The sequence below is a fragment of the Dicentrarchus labrax genome, unplaced genomic scaffold (genome assembly GCF_905237075.1).
Source record: "Dicentrarchus labrax unplaced genomic scaffold, dlabrax2021, whole genome shotgun sequence".
Lineage (NCBI taxonomy): Eukaryota > Metazoa > Chordata > Actinopteri > Moronidae > Dicentrarchus > Dicentrarchus labrax.
Window position 1 is genome coordinate 19409649 of NW_026136706.1, and position 27980 is coordinate 19437628.

The 27980-nt window shown below is 40.6% G+C and overlaps 1 protein-coding gene across 5 annotated transcripts; it reads left to right on the forward strand.

Annotated features, from left to right (window-relative positions):
* Positions 1-293: 293 nt before the first annotated feature.
* arhgef7a (Rho guanine nucleotide exchange factor (GEF) 7a) lies at positions 294-27980 on the forward strand. Of its 5 annotated transcripts, none has more exons than XM_051404124.1 (22): positions 294-814; positions 4594-4677; positions 9952-10036; positions 10174-10307; positions 12037-12238; positions 13488-13576; positions 14852-14946; positions 15137-15232; positions 15546-15668; positions 16491-16629; positions 16715-16774; positions 16881-17027; positions 19073-19159; positions 19305-19383; positions 19660-19799; positions 20874-21098; positions 21197-21290; positions 21645-21734; positions 22172-22351; positions 25902-26001; positions 26810-26864; positions 27076-27980. In XM_051404124.1, the coding sequence occupies exons 1-22, from the start codon at positions 650-652 to the stop codon at positions 27196-27198; spliced, it is 2592 nt and encodes an 863-aa protein (XP_051260084.1). In that variant the 5' UTR covers positions 294-649; the 3' UTR covers positions 27199-27980. The 5 variants fall into 5 exon arrangements, 4 of the variants coding, with proteins under 4 accessions (XP_051260084.1, XP_051260083.1, XP_051260081.1 ...); XM_051404121.1 differs by lacking the exon at positions 22172-22351 and having other exon boundaries at positions 298-437; positions 550-814; XM_051404122.1 differs by lacking the exon at positions 22172-22351 and having other exon boundaries at positions 298-437; positions 570-814.

Here is a 27980-nt window from a genome sequence, read left to right on the forward strand (position 1 = left end):
ATGTATCCGAATTTAAATACAGTGTCATTTTCAAGCTGATGCTCTATATCTGACTTCATCTGCTCTGCTGCTTTCTCCTTTTGAACTGAGGCCCATCAGCAGATAACAACAGATAGCCTGTGGCGTGGTTATAATAAACGGATAAGAAAGAGTAGGATATGCAAAGCCACGCAGAAAAAGCCTATTCATGTCATGCTGAAGTGCCCTAACAACTGCCTGGACTGGCTTGTCCCTCTTGTGTGATGTCATCCAATGGATGAGTGGCTGGCGGCTGCGATGCGCATGTATGCAGTCCACTGCCTCAACGCATCACAGAGCCGCACTTGACAGCTTGCCAGGTTAGAGGGGGGGTGGGGGGAAACACACCATTCAAGGGAGGAAACCAGACCTGCTGAATTTCCAGCAGCCAGCCGTCATCCGCATCCAACAACCCCGAGGTAGAGGGTTTCCCGCAGCCTCTCTCTCTCTCTCTCTCTCTCTCTCTCTCTCTCTCTCTCTCTCTCTCCATCGACATCATCATTTTTTTATTTTTTTTTGTGGATTAATCAGGTTCCTGTTCTAACGCACAGATGACAGCGTAACCGGGGCAGCAAGCTGTTAGGAAACCAAACACAGCCGCTTTGTTGAATAGGATCTGTTGTGACTGGACATGAATTCGGCGGAACAGACGGTTACATGGTTGATTACGCTCGGGGTGCTGGAATCGCCGAAGAAGACCATCTCGGATCCTGAAGCGTTTCTGCAGACCTCCCTGAAAGATGGGGTGGTCTTGTGTCGGCTGCTGGAGCGGCTCAGCCCGGGGTCCACGGAGAAAGTAAGGGCAATAATACACCCCCCCACCACCACCCCCTCCCCTCCTCTCTCTCCTCCTCTGCATACAACCAGCCGCCCGCCCCGTCGGCGTGTCTGTGTGCTGCCCAGATCCGTGAAACCGACGCGGTTTGTTGTCTGGCTTCTCTTTCTGCCCAGTGGTCCATGAGGCGATTTCTTTTGTAGGTCACGGCAGCCCGGGTTATTGTCTGCGGGGACGGCGCTATATGCTCGCACACACGTATGTCAAGTCGTGCGTAAAGAGAAAGGCCGTTGTTTTCCACCGCGTATTGATCTGCTCTAGATAAGGCAACAACACAACAAACAGAAAATTGATTGATCAAATGGATCAGGAGCTAATAGATCCACTGGGTCTTAATAAATGAAGGCCTCGTTTAATATGCTATTAATGCAGATCTGCGTTATCGTTTGAAGCCCCTGTAATTTAAATGCGTCTTTAATCCAGGGCGATGTGGCTTACATGTCAATGTATTTTTTTATATATATATACACACACAGTATGATGAGCCAGGGATGACTGGGGTATCTGTACACAGACCACAGAAATAAGAGTGGGCCGCCATTGACTGCAAGGGCGCACATACAGAGATGGACCCTCTCCCCATTTAAAGGAACAGCGCAGTGTTTGTGTCTGTCAATGTAAAGCGTCAGCCACTTCAGACAGCTACCTTAGGGAGGCAATGGCTTCCTGAAAAGAGGCTGTTGTGCTCGGGGCTGCCTGCACATCCTCGTGAGCATGAGAAATTTGCCTGTTAAATGGCAAACAGGTTCCTCCATTCCCCCCCCCCCCACTCCGACAATGGGGTGTTGTTTCATTTGTATGACATAACCAAATGATGCTTCACTGTTTTGCATACATGAGAGGGTTTGCTGTAGGTTAAAAAGACATCCTCTCTCAAATGCTTTGAAATAATCTATATAATAATCTATGCTTGAGACAGCAAATGGGAGATATGTGCCTCATCCTGTGAAATCCAAATCAGTAATGTCAATATATTGCTCATCTAAATGATCTGCTGCCATCTCATTTGGGGAGGATTTAATATGTTTTATTGATTTTCCCAAACTGTCACGGGTTAAATGCCTCACAACATATTACAAAAATGGAGTTACGATACAAATTTAAATTGTTTTCCTTCCTGGTCAGAGAGGACAGCTTTCTGTAAGGCCAGTGGCCGCTTCGATGGAACCCCAGAGGCAAAAAAATGTCTTGAATAGATCTGGAGAGACAAAACTATAATTGTATATATAAACTACAGTATAATACTGTAGGCAGTCAGATACTGGATCGGGACTGGATTGGGACTTGAAATAGATATTGGAGAGTTTTAAAAAAACACTATAGTGATCTATTGCCAATATTCTTTTTTTCCTTAACACTTAATGTAAACACACATTTTTAATAAGGATCCCCATTAATTTGCTTATAAAATATATGTAGTGGGAGGGACATTAATAGTCATAATAATTCAGTTATCAGGGCACTCTAGTGGGAAGCTATGTAATGGCAACTGTTTCTAAATTAACCTCAAACATACATTTCTTGTTACTTATTGGTCGACACGCTGATATAATATATCTGTGATAAGCTAACATTGGCTGATACATCGACCTGTGATTTATCAGCCTTGCTATAAAAACTACTACTGTCACTACTTCTTCTATCTACTATTACTAATAATGCATAACATGTTCCCCATGTCGTGCTTCCCACTTTTCTTTCTTCCCACGTGTGCCTTAAAGGTCCAGTGTGTAACATTTAGGAGGATCTATTGGCATAAATTGAGTATACTATTCATAGATTTATTATCATTAATAAATAATCAGCTGATAATTAAGAATTGTTGTGTTTTTGTTATCTTAGAATGAGCCTTTTTCAACTACAGAGGGAGCCAGTCCTTTTCTACATAGTCCACCATGTTGAACCACCATGTCTCTACAGTAGCCCATGTGAATGAAGTTCTGCAACCACCATTGATTCCCCTGCACACTTCAAAGGGCGAGGTGTATTCAGTTGGTTGCCATCTGCAACTTCATGGCTAGATGCCACTAAATTCTACACACTGGTCCTTTAAATACCTGGGCTAGTCATTCATTGGCTCATCATCTGGCTCTTTTCACTTCGATCATTGCTCTAAGTGTGTGCAGCACTGTATGTGGGCCAGAAGGAAGTGGGAATTGGGGGTCACAGCCAGAGGTCAGTTGTTATTAGGGTAGATACCAGAGCTATTTAAATTTACTCTATCATGGTTCTTTCCAATTAGCTATAACCGGTCTCTTCCTCCCTCACTTGCATCTCTTCGTCAGTTCTTCGATTCCTCCCACTGACATTTTGATGGAGAGAAGGTCATGACGTGAGGATGGTTGACCTTCCACCTGTATTATTCACTTTTAACCAAAGGCTATACTTATTTTTAACAATGACACACTCTTTTGAGTGCTCTAGTCTGTATTAATCTCTAAATGCTACGTGCACACTTCTTGCCCGGGACACACTTACACGACAAGGCCTTCTCAGTAGCAAGAGGTAAAGTGGGAAATATATGACAAAATGAAATTGAGAAAATTAGAAATTCGTAGGATAATGTTGTGTGTTGAGTGCAATGGAGCAAAATATGAGCAAAATGTTTTGAGGAAAATTGTGAAGAATGAAAAGTGTGAGGAAATACAAGATATGTTCAATAAAATAGGAAAAAGGGAGAAGTGTCAGCCCTGCAGTAAGGGTTAGATAAAGACTAAAATCATGGGTTTTGAGGTGTATTACTTCAATCGTTATATACAATATTTTGTATACTGGTCACCAATTAATCTCAGAGTTCTATATTTGTCTTATATAAACTTATCACAGATATATATCCGTACTGGCATTGAAAAAGCTATTGCATTGGTGGCATTGGCTCACTGAACATCCTATGTGGTGTGCACATTTAAACACAGGATCCAGAAATCAGTTCCAACAGTTTATTTCAGTCTGTGGGTAGGTCATGGTTTGCACAGGTATTTGGTGGATGTCGATGTGGAAAACTTTCTAGAATACAGCATAAACACAAACTGTTAACCTCAAACAGTATGTAACACATTAAATCCTATTTTAAAGGTGAAAAAGTCCATGATAAACAACAATATATCTCAGCCGATAAGTAAAAATAAAGTGCTGTACAGAAAGGTCCTTATGTTTTAGTTTAAAAAATGAATGTTGATATTGGTATCTAGCTACCCTAAAATGTGTTTAATCAGCCTGGCTGTAATAAATGTATATACTCAGTTGCCAGTTTATTAGCTACACTTAGCTAAAACTAATCCTAGTCCTGTAATAAATTAACATTTTAAAGGGTGAATTAAACTTTATGCTTACATAAGGCTGAGAGGTTTATATCAATGAAGGTAAAATATAACGACATTTTCTTTTACTAGTTTAGCCCTCTGTTGCAGTAGGTTGTAATGAAGACGAGTGCACCCACAGACTCCAACCAACCACCAGTCTGTGGGGATCCTTATTTGTTGACGTCATTTCCCTCGACCCAGTACTACAGCCTCCTCCACTTCCCCGCTGCGGGATCTGAGTCCAGCCTCCCGGAGTGTGTCAGGCCCACTGGAAACACACACACACACACAAAACGTAGAATGAGTGTCGATAAAGAAGAGATATTTACAGGGCTTAGAAACTCACAGAAAACCGCAGTGTGAAAAGCGAGAACCCCCCCCCTTCCCCAGCAGCGGGAAGTGGAAGTTTATCCCTAACCAGCGTTTCCGTCTTTCCAGATTTACCAAGAACCGAAAAACGACGGCGAGTGCCTGCACAACATAAAGGAGTTTCTCAAGGGCTGCACATCATTTCGCGTCGAGGTAAGTACATTTCCCCACATTGGGCATTAATATTGCCTGTGTACCACACCCGTCCGCGTATTACAACACCGAGAGTTGCTGTTTGAAGTGTAGAGTCGGCTTGTTTAAGAGGAGCCACTGATACAATAAACAATGGGTCCGTGGAGCGGACGAGCCCCTGACAGAGGGAGGAGGAGTGAACCACAAGCCGAGAACAATCACCCATCGCCCGGCTCGGAGAGGCTGGCTTGTCCGTCCAGTGTCGAAACATTTGTAACATTTCGGCAACCTCAAGTAACAATAAGTGATAAAACTACTACACTGTAGCCTGCTCACGTCTCCCACCTTTGTTTAGAAGCGCCCGGGTTAATGTTTACGCTTTTTTAATTAATGCAGAGCTTTGTCCTCGGGGCTCATGCGTGGCTTTGTTGTCACCACCAGTTCACACTAGCACCTTTGCATAAACGCTTATTTTTTTTTATGTTAAGAACAAATTTCCCACTGCAGCTTTGCACAATGTAGGAGCACGGCTATCTAAGTAGGTCTTGTTCTAACATGGTAATTACAGTCTCAGAGGAAGTCTAAACATGTCCACAGATGAAGTACCTCACCCTTGCAGGCTGCATGTAGACATATTTCAGTATATTGTGGTTATGGTTAGTGAGAAAGCCTCCTTAATCTTAAGCAAATGGAGGACGGCGTGCTGTTAAAGGCGGTGTGTGCTGGCCAGTGCATAGAGGGGTCATTGAACCAGCCTAGTTTGACAATACAACTCAGTGTTCCTCAGCGTTAACTCTCCTGGCCGGGTCTCCAGCCACTGAACAAGAGGTGGAGATGGGGTGAGACATAGCGCTGTCATATTAAGTGTGTGAAACGAGACATTTTGCAGTTACAGGCAGCTGAAATGCCAGAGAGGCAAAATCCATCCATTATGATTTCATTGGAAAAGGCCTCTGTTTGTTTTGGCTCCATACAGGGACAGGTTCTGGCAACAGTTTGGATCAATAATATTCGGTTTTATTGGTAACAAATAGTCAAATATGCCCATAATATCAGCTCCTTCATGTCATGCTGCCTTCGTCCTCGCGTGCAAGAGTGCATTCAAATTTACATGATTTTTTTTGAGTGTTCTGGACAGAGCAGGATTACAGTAGTTTGGGACATGGCAGTCCTCCCGCTCACCATCTGTAGAGCAAAAAGATGGATCTTCTCCAGAGCCCAGAGCACTGCTGGCTCTGACCCCAGGTAGCTGTGGCTTCAGATTAGAGCAGTGGCTTCAGATTAGAGCATTGGCCTCTTACACGAGAAAGACCGATAGACGCTGTGCTTTTACAGTCCTGACCTACCTCTTTCTAATGGAGTTAAGCTGAATGTTTTGGCTGAGCGTTGACATTCTAGTCTTGCTCTGTTTGCAGGTGTCTGTCCGGGACATTTCAACAGGAGTGATCTGTTTTAGATCTAATTTGGATACCTCTCGCAGATTAAACACTCCAGACCATGTCTCACACTTGGGCAGCTGCTGTTACTGACCCTTAACCCCTAATGTCTTTGACCACAGGAAGTGATCATTAAAGTTTCCCATGACCCCACAGGTCCCTCTGGAATAGTAACCTTACACTGCGTCTACCCTGAGAGTAATCACAGATCCATCTCTCGACTAATGGGAGACTTTGAATCCATTGCCATTATAATGAAAACAAGAAAAGGCTTGTTGTATTGTATAGCTACCGCAGTAGACATATAGTACTGTTAAAGGGGTTTGTATGTGTGTGTGTCTATATATATATATATAACTGTTTAATCTGTGCTATGTAAAGTAAAATAGACAAAACTGCCTATCACCATCCAAAACAGCAGTTGAAAACCCACAGATTTTCAATGTGAAATAATATTTATCCCAGAAAAACAGCGAATCTTAACATTTGAGATTTGAGAACGACGGTAACGATTAATCAACGATAAAAATTGTTACTGAATAATCTAACGGGCTCCAGTTGGCTCTTTATACTAAAGCAGGTTGGATTCAAAGTCCTGAATTTTGAGCTTTAATTTGAGTCAAATCAATATCATAGCCAAGATTTAGATTAGTTTATATTAGACTGGCTAATGTCTGCTACCCGTAGACATCCGCAGCTGTTCTGGCGGGAGCCATTTTCCTCAGAGCTAGACAGATTAATTGGACCCATACATCAAATCAGATTTAGTAAATTGTCAAATATCCATAGTGCCGTATAAAGCCCATTATTGGTTAGGCTATAATCTTCAATTCTTGCCCGTCTCTGGTGCTTTTGGCCCTCAGTCTTTAGCGACTGCAACATGTGATCAGCTGGATTGAGGTCAGGTGACTAACTTGGTCAGTGAAGAATATTGCCACTGTTCAACCCTAAAGCAAATTGCTTGGCTTCCTTATCTGTATGTCTAGGATCATTATCCTGTTGCATTGTCTGTACCTGGTGCAGACAAAATAATTAATATTTCAACATAATGTAGTGCATTTAGGTAATCTCTTACTAAGACGTCTGTGTAATCGTATCCCATTAACTGTAGTGTACATGCACTAGTAGGTTGTAATACCCTGTGCAGGTAAACACTCATTTCCTCAATCATGACAAGTGTGAGAGCAGCTCAGCACGCTGTTGTAGCTTGCTGAGTCACAGAGGGGTGTTGCACTATTGTCTCAGCCTGCTCCGAGGGATCATTACCTGACTGTGATGCTGAGGCCTCGCGGACGTGTCGAAGCTTGTCATGTTAGTCATGTTCATCATCTCCATGCGTGAATGTTTAATTTACATAATTCATCACGCTTTACTGTGAAGACTTGTACCTTTTTTCCCTAATGGACAATCTGTTAAAATGACTGAGGGAGAACTGCAATGTTGCAGTTATCATGGGAGAGAAAAAGGTTAGATACAAGTACTAAATGTTAGTTGTTGTTTCAGTTCCAGTAAAAGTATAAACTGATAAGGAAGAGGGCGCTTTCACATGAATGCTCCTTAAGGACAACAATTCTACCACTAGCTTCTACACACACACACACACACACACACACACACACACACACACACACACACACACACACACACACACACACATACACTCTCTTTTCCAAAAACACTCTTGCAAACACAGTCATTCACATATTCCCTCTGGACATATCTGCAATCAGAGCGGAAGATGAAAGAGACTCATATCTCACAGTCACTCACCCTCAATATAACTGAAGCGAGAGTAACTAATCACATGAAGCACACACACACACACACACACACACACACACACACACACACAGGAAGCGAGAGGACAACTACAGTCGTCAACAGAGATACAATCATTGCCATTCATACGAACCGGGAGCATAGCGAGAGTCACACTGATAGTGACACAGACGGTGCTTATACTTTTACTGCAGTTAAAGGATAAGGCTGGCATTATTCTACATGTTTATTATTGTCAACAAATCCCAATGCATGTCTGTTTCTCAAGACTTTTTGACCTGTCTTAGACACTCATGCCCTGTTCATGTTCTGGTAATAACGTGTTTCTGACTTGTAAATAGCGTTCTTGTTAACATTTCAGCCCCTCCCAACATTAAATGGAATGAATATAGTGTTATATTGTCAGTGCAAGTTATCTAAACCCTCACTCGACCAACCCTGCAACAATCTGTCTTGAGGTGTCTGATGAAGTTGTTAACATGGGAATCTTTACCATGAACACAGTATCAGCCCCAAGCCTGTTAGAATAATAATAATCTGTATCGCAGAGGCTGCAGTTTTTTGATAAAGGTAAAATGTGTGACAAACAGCATTATAATGAAGTACTGTAGAGCTGCTGAAATATGCTGGTCTACAAATCTTGTTCTTTAAATGTAAGATATTAGATTGGGATGCAAAAATGATCATTCCCACTAATCGTGAATCATATTTCTTTCGTTATATCAGTCAAAATAATAGCAATATGATTTTTTTTTACCTTCTCGGGCAGCCATAATTTGATAGTTGTGTCAATACAGTACATGACTTTCTGTACTGATGCCAGAATTACACACTACTTTGAGAAATATGTCCTTTTACTGACCCCCTTTGTCCCCAAATTTTACAAAAGAACTATCAGGAACTATCAAACTCAGTAACTTGAGTTACTTCAGTTCAATTAAAAATACTTTATTCCTCCCTCAAGGGGCAATTTAAGGCAAGCAAGTGTGCAAACACAGATACTTAATTTACATACATAAAGAAACTAATTCAAACATACACAAGGATTAGGATAAGGTCTAAACACAAGGTAAACTGACCATTTCTCACTGCACTGGGACTGTTTGCCAGTCTAATGCCTTCAGGCAATCTAAAATGCATTCCTGATGGCAGCAGCTTCAAGTTGTCACAGAGGACACTTGTGGGGTTGTTGATAATCTTATATGCTTTTTTGAGTACTTGTTCAGTATAAAGCTGTACCAGGGTTTTACTAATATTTTAGAACTGACATCAACAACACCTTGCTGGGGTGTCCTGATAGCTTACATGCCCCCCATGCACAAAGGTTGAGTCCTTACCGCAGTGGCCTGCTTTTGATTCCAGCCCTTTGCTGCATGTCATGCCCTCTCTCTCTCTCTCTCTCTCTCTCTCTCTCTCTCTCTCTCTCTCTCTCTCTCTCTCTCTCTCTCTCTCTCTCTCTCTCTCTCTCTCCACTTTCCTGTCTCTCTACAGCTTCTCCTGTCTAATAAATGCTTTAAAAGCCCCAAAATAATCTTTTAAAAAAACAAAACATCAACACCTTGCTGTCAGTTAAAATACTTTTGAAAAAAGAAGAATAAAACATTGTCAATATTGATTGGATTGCAACATGCAAATTAGCCCTATATGTCAGACTTTGGCTACAGGAAATGCTTGGATCAGTTCATTGTTGGTTTTGGTCTTTTCATGGGATTTGTTGCAAGAAAAATCTAGAATAAGGCCAACCTCATCCGTGTGAAGTAGACATGCTTTCTCAGTATCTTTTTTGAATGCACGTAATTCAACCAGTACGGCAAACGCTGTAAATAGTATCTGTTTGTAGCTGCTGCAGATATATGTGTGTCTGCTGAGCTTGTGTGTTTCGCCCACTCCTTCTGTCAGAGATAACAAGAGTTATCGATTGACTGCTCTGTGCTGGCACTGTGGCCAAGTGATGACACAGTGCTGCTGCGCTGGAATTAGCTTTAAAAGGGAAATGCTTTTACCGATGACTCTGGTTCTCACGCTCATGTTCTTTGGCTCTCCTTCTCCCCGTCTCTACCCCCCTCCCCCCCACCCGCAGCCGTTTGAGGCCAGTGACCTGCTGCTCGGACTGAACTTCTCAAAGGTGCTGAGCAGTCTGGTTGCCCTGAATAAAGTGACAGCAGGTTAGTCCAAATACATGTGTGAGTTACATGATGCCCGTGGGCGTTTTTTATGAAAGACGGGCGGGTAGTCATGAGTGTGTAGGCGCTGACTGCAGATACCAGGTCTGGTGTATTTATATTTTCCCCTTCCTGTTCAGATATCGGCGTGGGCAGTGATTCAGTGTGCGCCCGGCACTCTTCAGCCCATCGCATCAAGTCGTTTGAGTCGCTGTCCTGTCAGGCTTCACTGGGCCGATCCTCTAAGCTGCTGCAGAACCAGTTTCGCAGTCTGGTAAGATCAACGCACACTAACAGCACAGTTTAGGAACACAATAGGAAAGATTGACACAGTAACACCTGAATACACTCAAAGTATAATGCACATCAAATATAATGCAATACAAAGAATACTACCTCTGTGATGTATAGTTTTGAGACTGTTCGGTGGTGATGTTGTTTTATTATGGTGTTTTTGTTATTTTGCCCAACTGCAGTCCAACATATTAATAATAAACCAATACAAATCAAATGTAGTAAGTTCACTGTAGGGTTTTGGTGTGATTGTAGAAGGAAATTATTAAAGGCCTTGCACACACACACACACACACACACACACACACACACACACACACACACACACACACACACACACACACACACACACACACAGGTGTTTTCAGCTATTTCTGCTGGTCAGATCTCTGTTCAGGAGTCACCAGACTTTATGTACTATAAAAAGCTGCAGTCACATTGGATTTTGCTCCTCTCTTACAGTAATGAGGAAGGAGATATATTGGCTTTCAAACACAAACCAACACAAGTTGGCTCCTCTTCTTTATATCCTGTTTGTCTGCAGTGACTTTTAATAGAGGATAATGACAAAGTGTTTGATTTAAAAAAAGCGATGACCAGTGATTTACAACTTGTCGAATGGTGTTATCCCACAGTTCAATCCCCACGCTAATTCCTCTCCTCTGCCTCAACGCACGAGTCAATTTTGCCAGACGAAGTTCAGATAAAGGAGTAAGTTGTTCTGTTCTAGCAGGTGCAACAAAACCAACAGTGGAGTCAATCAAACAAAGTCTGTACACGTCCACACAGTCCTATGAAGAGGTCTAATTGGGCAAAATAAGTTGAAACGACCTTAGTTAAGGTCAGCACAAACACTTTATAACTTAACTTATCTTAACCAAACATTTCCTTACATTTTATAGTATAGTTGGTACAATTAATGTACATGTAATTTCTCTGGAAGAGAATTAGCAGATCATTAGTGAACAGAATAATGTGTCACCTTAGTTAAAGACTTTTCTTCCTGACTGTGTCTATACAGACAGGAAAGATGGGGTGTGAGAGAGGGGTATGACATATAACAAAGGCCCTGAGCCAGAACTGAACCAGAGACTTTGTAATTATATTATATACATTTTAACCACTAAGGCCATCAGGACGCCCACTTTATCATACAAAGCTTTGTATAGACGGCAGCCTAACAGCACTGTCTAACTATTTATATTATTGACAAGTAAATAATAATACATGGAATTTAGATTGAAAATCAACTAGCAGTTCCTTAAATGCACATAATGAAGAACAATGCAAGTTTCAAGATGACAAACCACAGCTACAGTAGTCGTTTATTCTCACTGTGATTGCATTAGTCCCACCCACTGTCTGCCTCAACTCACTCAAGCTGCATTCAATCACAGCCAGTCAGTTAAAACAACAGATAGTCAGAGATGGTAAACAGTGGAATACTGTTACTACTGGGAGGGTTTTGTTTGCGACATAGTCAAATTTCTGAGGGATGTAAATGATGAGTTATATTTCATAATATTTGTTTCACAATGGGGATGAATGGATGTTTGAGAGTAAAGCTCTTCTTGTTGACACTTGTCTTCCTACTAACTTCTGTTGTTCTCATCTGTCTTTCATCTCCTCACAATGTCTGTCTCTGCGCGTTGCTCACTTTTGGTGTTTCTTCTCTCCCCCCTCGGTGATACCCTCCCCTCGTTTGTCAGGACATGTCAGAAAACAGTGGACAGCAGCTGCTGGTGAGGGCACGTTTCAACTTCCAGCAGACTAATGAGGATGAGCTCACCTTTGCCAAGGGTGACATCATCGGTGTGACTCGTCAGGAGGACGGTGGCTGGTGGGAGGGGACGCTTAATGGCAAAACTGGGTGGTTTCCTAGCAACTATGTCCGTGAGATCAAAGGCTCTGGTGGGTACCTGAGCTACCTCAAGAAGACATTTCAACATTGAAACAGTCCAGTAGAGATTTATAGCATTATGTTTTATTTGTTTCAGCCTCCAAAACTGTCAGTTGCATCCCACATCATTTTAAATAGGTCCTCCTCCCCTGCATGTGTCAGAGTGATCACAGAGCAGCTTGAAAGATTCAATCATTTTAGAAACAGACATTTTCACATCTCTCTCAGACAAAGACTGCCAGCCGGTACACTACATCACAGTTGCCATTGTCATTGCCATTCCATCTGGCCTTTACGACGGTAACACAGCCCCCACATCTGTTGCTCCCCAAGGCCTGCTGTGGTCTGTTTTTGGACACTTGTAAAACAGGTTGTGATGCCACGTGGAAAGAGGTGGCAGATTAAAATCTGAGCCTCTGTTTGACTGATATTTATTTATTCACTCCAACTATTGAATAATCAGTTTTCTGATTGACACCTGATGGATACACATATTCATTGGTAGCAGAATTCTGTGATAATGGTGTCGCTTCAGTTCATGTCAGATCTTTATGGGGGCAAGATTTGACATGAAGGCAGTAAAAGTGTTGTTACTATACATGCAAAATAGATAACAACAATACAAACTTAATGTGAGAAAAGCAAGAAAAATAGCAATATTAATAAAAACAAATATATGAATATGAATAAGGTGAGATGAAGTGCTAAGCAATATGGGCAACCAAGGGGCAGTTTATGGTGCATTCAAATTAAGCAATTATTGCATAAATGAATGATAAACGAAATGCTGAGACAAAACAGTGGTTGCTGAAGTAATGTATTCTCGTGTTTTCTCAATAAACATTACTGTGAGTGCAATTCCCAACACACAAATGGTAAACATAAGTCTGTGGATATAAAACAGTGTTTAGATGTGCAGTAAAACAGCCACTAAAAATGTGTTTGGGACTTTGTTGTTATTGACAGCCAGTAGCATCTCCATGCTGCCAATTATTTCTAATTTTTGAATTAAGAAGTAGTTTCAACTGCGTGATTCATCTCTACAATGTGTGTCAATTATCACTGTGTGCCTATTTCTCAGGATAATAGTAATGGTTCATGCTCAAAAAGCTTGCGCTGATTTAATACCACATCAGCATTCATCCACAGATAATTTGGGAATTCGAGGTCGTGACACATTTGTAATGTATTATACACGTCTAAAGACAAAGCTAGGTGGAACTATGTGCCCTAATTCATTTCTTTTGTCTCCGGCCACAGACAAGCAAGTGTCACCCAAGTCCGGCACTCTCAAGAGTCCCCCTAAAGGCTTTGACACTTCTGCAATCAGCAAGACGTACTACAACTTGGTAAGTACACAACTCAACACTTGAAATCAGTCTTTATTTCTTTATTCTGTCTCTAATGATGATTTAATGATTCTGTCTGTTTTCTGATGCTGTTCATTAACACCTAGTTTCTATCTATGCTTTTTCCAGTAAGTATTTGTAAATACTCTACTCTTGCTGGAAAATAATTACATGGAGCACCAGGATAAAATCTAGTTTGCCTCTTCAACCACAGCTCTCTCTGAACAACCCATTGACATACTTTTTCTCTCTGCCCTGTGACTAACCTTGAAAATGTTACTGCAGCTGAGGGCAGTTGTGGTTTGTAAAAACCATTATCACAGTTACACACTCTCTGTCTCATTCTCTCGCTCTCTCTCTCTCTCTCTCTCTCTCGTTGCCAAAGTAGTTTACAATAGATTCACCTATTACATATAACATATACATAATAAATACATATGTATCACATATAGGTTCTATTTTATAGTCTACTGATGTAGTCTATCCTTTGGTTGCTATACAATACAGTATAAGATACGTGGATAGGTAGAGTAAAAACAACAACAGAATACTATGTTAATTGATATGTTAAGAAACCAAATTAAACATTGTCAATTAGCCAGCAAGTCTTATCCTATTCTGATGGGAAGAACTGGTCATCAGTGGAGAACCCATAACTTATATTTTGATCAGATATGCAGTATACACATACATGAATGGGTAATTGAATGTAATGAAAAAACTGATCAGTGGTTCATGTTCCAAACCTGTATTGTCAATTACGCCGTATTTTTTTTCTACATAATATATGAACTGCTGAAAATACTTACATATTTGGCAGATTATGTTTATGTAGTTTCTTGGATTGGATAGAAGGGACATCATAATATTTACTGTTTCTAATTTTTAAAGATTTACTTTATTAATGCTCAATGGGGAAATCATGAATTTTCACACATGGGCCCGAAATACAATCATACACACACAGGGCTTATAGACATACAAATGTGGAGAGATGGTGGAGTGATGGTCTGCCATGTAGCAGTGCTCAAGGAGCAGTTAGGGCTTAAGGGCTTGCTGAAGAGCACCTTAACAGTGCCCAGGTACCGGTCCACACTCCATACTGTGGTCCATGCTGGACTTGAACTGGCAACTCCTCCGGTTCCCAAGCCATGTCCCTGCAGTAGCTCAGTCTAAATGTATGGATTTCTAAGTCACGATCTGTGTCACTAATTCATAAAATATTTAATATCTAATAAATAATATCTAACTGTTTTTTCCCCTTTTGTATTGTAGGTTTTGCAGAACATTTTAGAAACGGAGACGGAATATTCTAAAGACCTCCAGAGCCTCCTGACAAACTACCTGCGACCTCTTCAGAGCATTGACCAGTACGACTCATTTATATATAAGAACCAGATTATTTAAGCATGAGTGTTATATAACAGGGACCTGGATTGATCAGCTTTTGTACACTTATTCAACAACAAATCTGGGTTGAGAACCTTTATCTTTTTTATTTTTGCATATTATTGAATATGTTGTCACCATTTTGCTTTTCCATTCTGTCTTTTCCTTCAGACTGAGCAGCTCAGACGTGGCTTTGATTCTGGGCAACCTTGAAGAGATCAGCACCTTCCAGCAGATGCTCGTCCAATCACTGGAGGAGTGCACCAAGTTAGTCCCTCCCCACATACACAGCCACACTGCAGCAGCACCCTCACTCTTTATATAAGCAGAGAGACATCTAGTGTTGGCCCGACTGTACTACAGGGATGTTGGATTAAGCCACAGAAAAGGGGGATATGTCATATATTGTGGTTGTAGTCCTTTTAGCTGATAGTGTACACACACACACACACACACACACACACACACACACACACACACACACACACACACATTCCACATACTTCTGCTCCAGTCTGTTTTCTTGTTTGTGTATGAGAGTTTGCACAGAAGCATTAATCAGTGTGTATTTCTTCTTCAGGCTTCCAGAGAGCTCGCAGAGGGTGGGAGGCTTCTTCCTCAACCTCATGCCACAGATGAAGGCTCTTTATGCCGGTTACTGCTCCAACCACCCCTCTGCAGTGAATGTGCTCACCCAGCACGGGTATGTTTACACATCAACTACACATTTAGTTTTGAACCTGTTTACATGCCACAGCTCACAAGGAAGGAAGGAGGGGGTTTTCAAGTTACACAGCCAAACGGCTCTTAATAAAAGCTTGAATTAGAAAATGGAAAAGGGACTGGTGTAGCTACCTTTCTGTTTGCTGGTTTTGGCAGCTATTGTGGCTTATCACTACGGACACAAAGTGCATACTCTGCATTCAGCTTTTCATTATCAACAAAACTGCAGTTGGGGCAGTATTTGTTTTTCTACAGAAAGCAAAATAATTAAGAACAGCTAAGTAAGTGCGAGGTGGTAGAGGTCCAGATTTTGGACGTAATTGGAAACAGATGCCTGCAAAAACTTACCTAAAGCTGGCATGCATAAATAGATTTTTACAAAAAGGGTCCCAATTAGACCCTTATACACCCAAACAGAGAGAGAACAGAGCATTAACAAGTAGATGTGATGATAAAGAGCAGTAACTCCTGTCATATTTCCCTGAACTTAACACTTTACCGCTCAACATTTTCTGAAAATCGAAAACTGAAAATGATTACCCTCATGAAGGTTGGATTAATTGCAGGACTGGTGTGCTAGACTTTATTTGTTTTAGCTAGGTAGACCCAATAGTCAAGAGTGCATTTTGTGTCTTTCAGTCAGTGTTCTTACGGGTTCTCTATGTCAGTACAGTTTTCATGTTTTTGGTATATGCTGTTGTAGCTTTTTGACACATTTTCAAAAATCATAATTTGACTGAGCCAATAAGAGATGAGATAACTAACAAAAACATTTATTTTCTCTCTTTTCTTCCACTTGCAGTGAGATATTGGGGGAGTTTATGGAGGGGAGGGGTGCAGTCAGTCCTGGGATCCTCACCCTGACCACAGGCCTCAGTAAACCCTTTATGAGACTCGACAAATACCCCAACTTACTCAAAGAGCTGGAGAGGCACATGGAGGTGTGTAGCTCAACGTCTGTCTGGAGCACTGGTGTTATGATGTGTGTCTGAATACCAACATGCTTCCTTTTTGTTTTTGTTTCAGGAGATTCATCCTGACCGGCCAGACATTCAGAAGTGCATGGCGTCTTTCAAAAATCTCTCTGTAAGTTGACCTGACTTCCTCTCCTGTCAGATGTTGCATGTAACCGGACTGAATGAAATGAACTAATAGAAGGTCTTAAAGCAGTTATTTGTTTCCATTGTGTCAGGCTCAGTGCCAGGAAGTGCGTAAGCGTAAGGAACTGGAGCTGCAGATCCTCACCGAATCCATCCGGCTGTGGGAGGGGGACGACATAAAGACCCTGGGCTCTGTGCTTTACATGAGCCAGGTCTTAGTCCAGAGTCCTGGCTCAGAGGTACTACAATTGCATCAAGTTTATGTTTATCAAACACACATTAAGGTAAATAACATTTGTCTAATAAGTACAAAACTTCATTTTAAGTGAAGAAAGGTAAAGAAAAGTAATTGGTAAGAAACACATATCTAGGGCCGCCTCATATACAGTTAACCACTGCTTTGGTACGTTATACAAAGCAAAAAATCAGCAACATAAATGACAGGGATCAACCCAGAAATCATTACTAAATCATACTTGACAGGAAAGCCTCGATCATCACCAGCTTTCATTTAAAGCCCTTTAAAACTGGGGACATGATGAATAAACGACACAGAAATGCTAAATACTTGCATGCGAATATGTTGTATCAAAACTATTCATACCATCAGCGATGCAAATTAGCAACACATAAAAATACAAAATCAAATCCATGCAGACTTACTGCAGACCAAGCGGGACAGGGACTGCAGCATTGAAAGACACACGGACAGAGAGGTCATATCCACCAGGTTCATCTCAGCTGCCTGTCGCGGGGCTCTGGTCCGGCCCGGTCCATTAAGATGTATTAATACATTGAAACGCTGAAGTCACACAATATAAACAAACTAACTGAGACAGCGGTAGACTAGCAACTTTTAAATTATGCCGCTTTTTCACTGCGTCGTATTCGCATTCTGTGTGAAAGTACTCATGACAAAAACAACAGTTAAAAAATATATTGACGTGCAAATTAGTTGCCTGAAAAAAGGTCCTCAGTGTGTAAAGACCTTAACTATCATGTGATCATTTATTTGTAATAGGTTAACTCCCACTTAGAGTTCTCTGTGAAGGCAAAATTAATTCTTTAATTGTGGCATCTTAAGTGCACAGAAACCTTTAATTGTAAGTAGCTTTGGACAAAAGCATCTGCCACACTAATGTAATGACATTTAATGCTTTTGAGTACATGTTCTAAATTACTCCTCATTATGACACCTCTCTTTAAAAGATTTATAAAAAGTGACTTCTTTTCCAGACATTTTTCTCCATTAGGGTTCAATAGTACCTCACTAAAACTTGTCAAAGTTTATATTGTAATTAAATACTGTAATGTCATTTGCTTGACATGAGAGCATCAGTGACTGCATGCATTGTTAAAAATGGGCTGGATTATGTCAGAGATTCACGATAATGAACGGAAACCTTACAAAAATACATTCTAAAACTTTTATATCAAACATCAAGGACATTTTTCAGTGCGAACCATGGAAAACACTTTTTTGATGGTCTGTTCATATTAAATGGCTCGAAACATTGCAGTTGACTAGATAACCCCTGGGCCGTGGATCAATACCCAGCCACTGAACATTTGCTAAAAGAGAAAAAAAAAGGGTAAAAAAACCTTAATAATAATAATTGTATAACTTTATAGGCTCCTGCAGATATAACATTAACCGTTCCAAGTTCCTTCTGTGCTGCATGGTTTCCCATCACAGATCTGCTTGTGCTCCGTTCTCATTACTGTTGCAGCTAATTAGCAATGATGAGTAAAAAGCACAGTGCGTTTGAGAGGTGATTGAAAGACTTTCTTCAGAGGATGTAGGGGAAATAAAAGAAGTAAAGTGTTTTATAATATTCAAACGTTCAACTTCTAGCTTTAAATAATATTTCTGTGGTGATGAATTCCTAGTAAAATGCATAATGGAGTGACAGCTTGTGGTTCGCTGTGGTTGAATTAATGCTACATTAAAAGTGCGCTTTAGGGAACAGTACTGTTCTTTTGACAGTTGTTATGCGTATACGTACAGTGATATAAAGGGCTGATTAGTTACAGGAACTGTGAGCCTGATGATGCGTGAAAGTTTGTAAAACTGCGATTTTACAACTGAGACATCAACAACCCATAGCTTCTCCCCAGATAGTTCACACTAATGTAACGTTTCTGTGAGATGGTCTGAAATGGTTTTATCCATAATTGAGTGTTGATATACAAACTGGATTACACTGTTTTATTTTTGCGCATTCACGCTCTCCATTTGTCTCCATTTCTTTCCATTTCTGTCCCATTCTTGAACCTTTGTCAGGAGAAGAGTGAGCGTTACCTCATGCTCTTCCCTCACGTCCTCCTTATGTTGTCTGCCAGCCCCAGGATGAGTGGCTTCATATTCCAGGTGAGTAATAAACATTTACTCATATAAGTCTTTCTTATTCCCCCCTCTAGTGTTTAACCCCTAGAGTTCTGTACTTATTATAGGGGATGAAAGATTTCTCTGTTACATCTTGATTGTGACTTGATGTAATGATTTCCCTCTGCAGGGAAAATTGCCCCTGGCCAGCATGACAGTGACCAAACTAGAAGACTGTGAAGCCCATAAAAACGCCTTTGAGCTCAATGGTAAGGCCAAATAAGATAAGATGAGATCAGATAAGATAGACTTTATTGATCCCACACTGAGGAAACTCACTTGATACAGCAGCGCCAGATAGAAGACAGCAAATAAGAAATAAAATAAATGAACATTAAATAACAAAATAAAAATAGAAAAATACAAGATATAATGGGAAAAAAAATCGAATTAGAATTAGGGTTGTATGTATGTAGATGTGCAAGATGCTGAGTGGAATTCATTTACACATAATGCCTTCAACAACATTGTCTCTGTCCCTGCAGGCCCAATGTTTGACCGTCTCCAGGTGGTGTGTGCCCACCAGCAGGACCTGCAGGACTGGGTGGAACACCTGACCAGACAGATCAAACACACTGCAGCCACAGCACCCAGCCACAAACCACTCACTGTTCCCTGCCACACGGTCAGGAGCTAATGATTACATACCCACATACAGATGATTTTCTTTCAGTTTATTTATACCTAATGTGATGTAAACACTGTGAATATGTATGTTGATTTTTTTTTTAACATGTGAACCCTTAAATCAGCGTGGCGTTAGAGGCTGGCTTACATAATGCCTAGCAATCATTCAAAATTACTACATAGCCCTGTGTAAAGTGGCTCATTTCTCTCACTAGAATGGCTCAATGGTTTAATAAAATGAATACAAATACATGATAATCAACATTCGGCCTTATGCCTTGAATAAACAATCAACAATAATGATAATTCGATTTACAATAGGCCACTTATACGTTGGCGGCTGCATCGCGGCAAGTGGTAACTGTCTGAGAAAGAGTTATAAATCTATCAACAGTTAAGGGGAATGTAATCTATGATTTAGGCTTATTAAAAACAGCGAGGTGTCACATGCAGGAGGCTTCCCTGTAGAGGTATTTTTGGTCATCTGACCCAGGGGCTGACCCAAGACCCTTATGCCGTCTGGCTGAGGTGTATGGGATTATACATATCTGGGTTACTGAGACCTGTGTTGCACCCCTGCCTAGTTTTCTGCCACTGTGACCCTAAACTGGTAGGAAGCCAAAAAGATTGATGGAAAATAACTGTTTAGTGTATTTTACATACAAATCTTTCCATTCTATCCTGGTTGTTCTTGAGCTGAGCGATATACTTCTTAAATTTGCAGCAATTTGTTTTAAGGCCACTAGGGCTCAGCAGAACAGGCTGCGAGCACAACACTGACATATACAGGATTATCACTTTATAAGTTAACAAGTTATATAAGTTGTTTTGGTGACAGTGTGAGTAAACAGTTGCCTATTTATACATCCAGCAGATGCAGAGCAACACTACTATACATTTAGTGTTGTGTTTGAAGCCATCTGTTGAATTAAAAACCAATATTCACTCTCCGTTTAGCTCTGTTTTGGTCTCCACCTATTCCTGAGGATAATATGCAGCTCTTCAGCAGCAAGTGAGAGTAAACCAAAACAGTAAAGTTGCATTACGTTGCTGCTTTTGTTTTGTTCCTCAGCTCCCATCTCACCCTCTCACCCCATCCCGACATGCTGAGGGGAGGGCCATGACAGTGGCTCCCACCTACCACACACTGCCTCACCCCTCCTCCCATGGGACATCTCTTTCCAGTACTATGATGTGGGGCCCATTGGAACCACCGAACACCCCCAAACCCTGGAGCCTGAGCTGTCTGCGGCCTGCACCCCCTTTACGACCCTCTGCCGCCCTCTGCTACAAGGAAGTGAGGGACCGTGTTTTTATGTATTCAAGACGTCCCTGTATGTTTTTGTTCTGTTGATTTTCTAATTGTCTCACCTTTTTCTGCTGACCCATGTACAGGATCTTAGTAAAAGTCCTAAGAGTGTGAAGAAACTCCTTCCTAAGCGCAAGCCTGAGAGGAAGCAGTCTGAGGAGGAATTTGCCTTGAGGAAGAGTATGTTTAAAATCCTTATTATCCATGTCCAGAGTTTGTGCTGAACTCAGTTAAACAAAAAAAATACTTCTTTTAATATTAAAGGAACAGTTCGACATTTTGGGAAATAGCTTATTCACTTCCTTGCTCATATCTGTCCATTAAGTACAGTATAAAGACATAGCCTGGAGACAGTTAGCTTAGCAGGGAAAATGTCTCTAGCTTCATACCTCGCTCTGGGCAAGAAAGCAAAACGGCGTACTTCCCAAAACGTAGAACTTTTCTTTATTGTTTATACATAATTTGTGCATTTAAATATCTGAGTGACATGAGCATGTAAATTGATTTTTTTTTTTATTCTCTTCTCTTTTTCAGGTACAGCTGCACTGGAAGAAGATGCCCAGATCCTGAAAGTTATTGAGGCATACTGCACCAGCGCCAAAACCAGGCAGACTCTCAACTCCAGTAAGAAATCACTAAGTCTTACTTATACTGAACATGTGCATGCACAAAAGAAGAGAGGCTCATACTGGAGCTTGCTGTCCTTGTTACTGCTGTACCTTTCTTTAACACTGGTATTCTGAACTGATCTTTCTAACAGTATCTTCTCCTTCTGTCTGTCTCTCCTCCACTCCTCCCTTTTTTTCCGGTTTACCTCGAGTTTCTTCTTTTTCTCATCAATGTTTGTTTTCTCCATGCTGCTCTATAATTTTCTCCATGTGTTATGATTTCGCTCCATCATCCCATCCTCCACACCTCACGTTGCTTTTTATGATTTACCATTCGTTGCGTGTTGCATTACGTTACCTCCACCCTCTGCACCATCACTCCTCTTTCTCGCCCGCCATTTTCCTCCTTCTACATTCGCAACATCTCCGCCAAACTTGGCTCGCCCCGACCAGCCTGGCAGGGCACTGACCTGATGCACAACCACGTGCTGGCTGATGTGGACCGGTCCTGTATGGACTCGCCGGGCCGCCGTAGCAGCGTGTCACGGCCAGAATTGTCCTCTGATCTTTCGGAGGACTCTGACTATGACTCCATCTGGACCACCCACAGTTACAGGATGGGTTCAGTGCCGCGTAAGAGCTGCATCTCTCACCAGAACTAAAGAACGTACAGTACTGCCACGCTGTACTGTAATGTAACGTACAGCGCGCTTACCTCTTTTACCTTCAATGTATTAAAAGATTTTTTTTATTTATGTATTTATTTTCTATGATATATTTGTTCATTTTTTTGTTAACTTATTTGGTTTATTTATTTTTAGACTGTTTGTTTTAAGATGTTTTAAGCATCTCCCTGTTGCCTTGCCACTTTCCCTTTTATGTGCCTCCTCTCTTTGTGTAGTTGTCATGCAGTAAGTGTTTGGTAATTCTTGTTAATTTATCTTGAATGTGACCACTCCCCTTGTTTGACCATAAATGTGGCGGACTCTCTCAGCAGGGAGGACAGGGATGTTGGAGTGGTATATAGGGGAGGGATAACCAGGGGAGGGAGAAATGGGGACTGAGCTTTTCCTGTCTGATATTCAGATGTAATTCAGGAACGAGTGTATTCTATTTACCATGTACTACTTCTCTCCAGTATGTGTTTCTAGAGTATGTATGCTCAAACATAGCACAGATGCCATACACACACGCACAGGTTCGGGCGCACATGTCCCTGCTGCCTGATAATATGCAGCATGCAAATGAAATATCCAAATTCTTAACATTTTATATAATTTCTGTTTTCATACTTTGGATCTTTTTTCATGTTGCCAGTGCTAAACAGGATTAAACTGAACATACCACATAACCAAAAGCTACTAAAATACAAAAAAAATCTTTAGATATAATAGTTTGTGAAACACAGTTCATTATTTGATGTAGCTGCTACAGAAAGAGGAGATTATCACAGACATTTCACTCTCAAGTCAAGCTTGTAGAAGTGTGAATTTAAAGGGTCAGTTCACCCGAATTACAAAAAACACATTTCACACTTGTTTCAATTTCTGCCTGAACTCCAAAACAATCAAAGTGAATGCAGTTTTCATTGAGGTGCTCACAGCTTTGAAAAATACACCAATGTGTCTTTTTAGAATCAGTGTCCCCATTACTCTATACAATCTAAAGACCTCACTGTCAACAGTTTAAATTCAGACTACTTCCTGTTGAAGATATTGGCACTATGGAAACTGTTTACAATAAGGATTAATGTTCAATCCTGTGAGCACCAAACTCTCAATCCCAGTTAACTCTATTGTAATGTTGTGGATGCAGACATTGCTGAGACTAACCTGGACCTCTTTCTGCAACACTAGATACCATCTCTGGAGTTAAGTGATAGAAGGTTTTTTTTGTATTTTTGGTGAACCGAACCTTTAAGTCATTAATTTTAATAATTTCCTGTATTGTGTAGTCTCCTAAGCATCATCCTTTAAAGCCTGATCTTCCATCCAGTAATGTTGCTGTCTGTCAGTGGTTCTACAGGGTTGCATTTACATTTTGTTTTAAACCTCAAGTTAGTGCATTAATAATACAATAATACAAAATATAAAGATTCATTTAAACCAAGCATGGCATACCAACCGAACACTAACTAATAAATAAACACAGCTACAGTCCTGTAATGAAAATCAAATGCCTTTTGTTTAATGTCTCCTGCTAGTTCAAAGAAAGGTTTGACATTTTGGGAAATTAACCTGGAGCCGGTAGCAGGTTAGCTTAGCTTACCGCACATACTGGAAAATATATGTTCATTGAGCTTTAGAGGTGGTCGTAGATGGAAGCCAGGCTTGTTGTTTCCCCGTATCTAGTCTTAATGCTAAGCTAGGCAAAACAGGTCCTGACTCCAGCTCTATGAGTAACACACAAACATGAGATTGATACTGATTTTCTTATCTCACTCATGGAAAAGCAAAACAGTATAATCAATCTTGTTGTTATGTATGTGGCAACAGTGCGGAAAACCCTCTCTTTAACTACCTTTCTTCAGCTTCCAGTCTTTATGCCAAGCTAAGCTAACCAGCTGCTAGCTCTAGCTTTATATATCCTATACAGACATCGAGAAAGAGAATAACTTCCCAAAGTGTTCAACTATTCCTTTAAGCTGTAGCTGTTATTAGACTGACAATTTGACCAGGTTAGCGTAATGCCGAAAGAAACATCTCCTGTGTCACAACAAACTAGCACCTATGTTACGGCCTCATAAGCCAGACATGCCTTTGTGTGTCGGGCTTGTAAGGTTTCCCATGCTATCTCTTGCATTAATTCCTATTTTTATGAAGAAGTATTTTTCCAGGTGTTTGGTAATAAAAGTACAGGTTGGCATCCACTTAGAGCCTATCTTAACAGCAAGCAATGCGAATGACATGGGGTCCATGTTACAGTACTATTTACTGTTTCTGAAATGATTTCTTTATTGTATTCATTATTTTGTATACAGGCGTTTTTTTATTTATTTATATTTTATTCTGTATGTCAATGTTTACAAAATGATCCCTGGAAGAATCATTGTTTTTTTGTTTTTTTGTTTTACATTTTATTGGTCTGTATCAAAGTTTACACAGAAAATTATAACATGAAGTGTTTGAATTATTTTGCACAATCATGTAACGGGCCAGAGGGTGTGGGGGATAGAATCTGTTAAATTCTGTACTTTTTGTCGTCTACCTACAGTGTGTATGATATAGTCCTAAAGGTAGACTTGAGTATTCAGTGTTACTGTAAAGTAAATGCTCATTCGTAGTGTAAATGCTCACCTTCGATGTTTTTGAAAGCATTGGGGTACAAAAAAAAGAAACAAGAGACCGTGATTATACGGGAACATTTCTATGTGAAATACTCATTCAACCTCAGAATACTGTCAGAGTGGACTTGAAATATAAGAGCACATAGTCTCCCTTTCTGTAAATACTAGTTGTCATGGAGCAAGAAAAAAAAACCATTCTATCTTCTATGAGTATTTGAGCTAAGAATATCACTGTCCTTATATCATGTGCTATACTTTGTGACAGGTGTATTCTGTGGTTTAAAAAACGAAGTCAAACTGTGGGACAGGCAGGGTGAAGAGACCAACTATCTTTGACCAACATTGTCCTCTGTGTGCTCTAATGCTGTATTCAGTTCACACATGTGACCATGTCTTATCTAACAGCGCCGTCAGTGTATTTGTTCTACACTGCTGAAGTGTTCAAGTCCCAAACGCTGTATTATGAGTTTTGAATAAATCTGTCATTTGGTAGACACTGGCATTCTGGTGATTTGTTAGAACGGCAAATCTGGTTGTTTTCGTGTGTGTGGTCATTTGGGGAAGATGGTGGAGTCATTCATTTCAGATTGACAGAATTTTAATGTGCATGAATGAATGGATTTGTGTGTTGTTGTTTTCTTTGGCAGATATCTCCACAGCCTCTCATTTCCTTTCACTTTCCTCTGGCTTTTGTCTGATATCTGTTCTGTGCATGACTAACAGACTAGTACTACAACAAACTGTGGTGTGTGTTTGGTTCTCTTTGATGCTGTCACTCGTTCCAATAAAGAAGTTGACTTTGAGTTTGAAAAATGAATTTACTGAAGATGACTGGGTGCTGACTAGGTGAGACAAAACAAAGTACCAACCGTTGAGTGATCTTCTGTTTTGAAACAGGGCCGCTAACGGAAACAGGGCTGCATGTGATCATCCCCGGTGAGAAGAAAGTCCTGGTTGAGGGTCCCACTCGCAACGGCCAAAGTGCAGTGGAAGAAAAGTAAGATAATAGATGAACCTCTTTCTCACACTTCTCCTTTGCCCTAAATCACTCCCATTACATAAAAAGACCAAAACCAACTGTGCGCTAGTACACTGCCCTGTCTGTGGCACTCAAACTGAAGGCCATTTGTTACTACTGAAGAATTAAATCTTTAAAAGGGGTCACAAATGTGTAACTTATAAGGCTTTTCTGACACAGCAGGGCATTGTATATTGTTGCAAACATTACTCATACAGGAGTAAATTGTGCATTTATTGGACTATTTTTAGCTGCGGATACATACATGTGGTAAAGAGACATTGGAGTAATGGTGCCCTGTGTGTGTCACACTTCCTCTGTGTGTTGTGTGTTGTCTTTGTTTTGGTAGCTGGTTCAGGCGTTTGCTAGTGTTCCAAACATTTAATTGAAACCATCAAACCATAGATAACCTAGAGAATATTTTACTTGATGTTTTAGTTAGCTAGCGTTGGCAAGTTAATAACTATTTTACATGGATTTATGTCACTCTGCAAATCAAAGAAATAGCTCACTAAGCTGAATACGTTACTAACGTTACTAAAATAACTTAATACTGTAAAAATCAATAATCCAACCAACACAATAATAGTCTTAATGTACTTCCTCATAACGCCAAAGCGCTCATTTGTTTTGGTCTGAGATGCTCTAGTGCTACATCTAGTGGTTCTGAATGTCATATAAAGCACCTTCAAGATAGACTTGAAAAAATGTGAACCTGTTCTTTAATATCTGTTCTTCTTCTTTAATATCACTGATCACTTGACCTGTGAATGTGGTCATCTTAAAGGAGCCTGGTGGATGTAGTGTACGCCCTGAGGGATGAGGTTCAAGAGCTGAAACAGGTGAATGTTTGGGATGTTTTATGAAAGATTGTAATGATGATTTATATAATATATGACTTTCAGTTCAAATTAGTTTAACGCAGATCTTAAAATTGTTAACTGAGTACAGAGAAGGCATGTTGTTAGCCAAGTGGAATTAAATTAGTTTGTAATGATACCTGATGATAAATCTGTTTTACAACATGAATGACAAGATTGTTTTACCCTACAGGATAACAAGAAGATGAAAAGGTCACTGGAGGAAGAGCAGAGAGCACGCAAGGATTTGGAAAAGGTTGTGAGGAGAGTGTTAAAGAGCATGAATGACCCAACATGGGATGAGACAAACCTTTGAGGATCGTGTGGACCATCTCCATCTGAAGCTTTGAACAGAGAAAGAAAGAGCATGTATATGTGTGGGCTTGCTTGCACTGTGTGTGAGCTGCGTACAATCACACATGATTTAAAGGTTGGTTGTGTGAGTGAGAGAACAAGAGTGAGTCTATAAGCAGGTAGTTGTGTATTTGCTCTAAGGTGTACTGTGTCTTTACTGCCCTGCTGGCAAAGAGATGGTTCTCACTGGGACGTGATGCTGAGCAGTCTTGATCATCTATTCCACGATAACATTCCTTGAACACCAAGCAAGATGGTGAGGAGATTACACACTCAACCGTCGGTGTGTCTACTTCACAACAGTGACCAGTGTGGTTGGAAGACGAGAGTCCTCTCCCTCAGTTTACAATCATTTAACAGTACGCTGTCCAATGGTACATCAATGGTACTTTAATGGTGTTAATGGTCACAAAGGCCTTGGACTGGTCTGAACTTGAACCATTTCATTTCATAACTTCTCTTATGTTATTTAATTTTTATATGAATTGATTTTGTTCTGCTTCTTTCCCTGACACAGGCTTGGCCTGGTGTTTTTAGCTTGACGTTAAGCTTGTGCCTGGAAGCTCATCTTTTGTGTTTGTTTTATTGTTTTGCCTTTTGTTTGTCCTCTTTATTGTTTGACCTCTCATAGTTTGACTTTCCTTCTAGGCATCCTAGGGAATTGTACAGATATTGACTTGTACTGTATAATGTAAATACTGCTAAAAATGAGCCTTTGAAATAAATGTGGTTTTAGAAGAATGA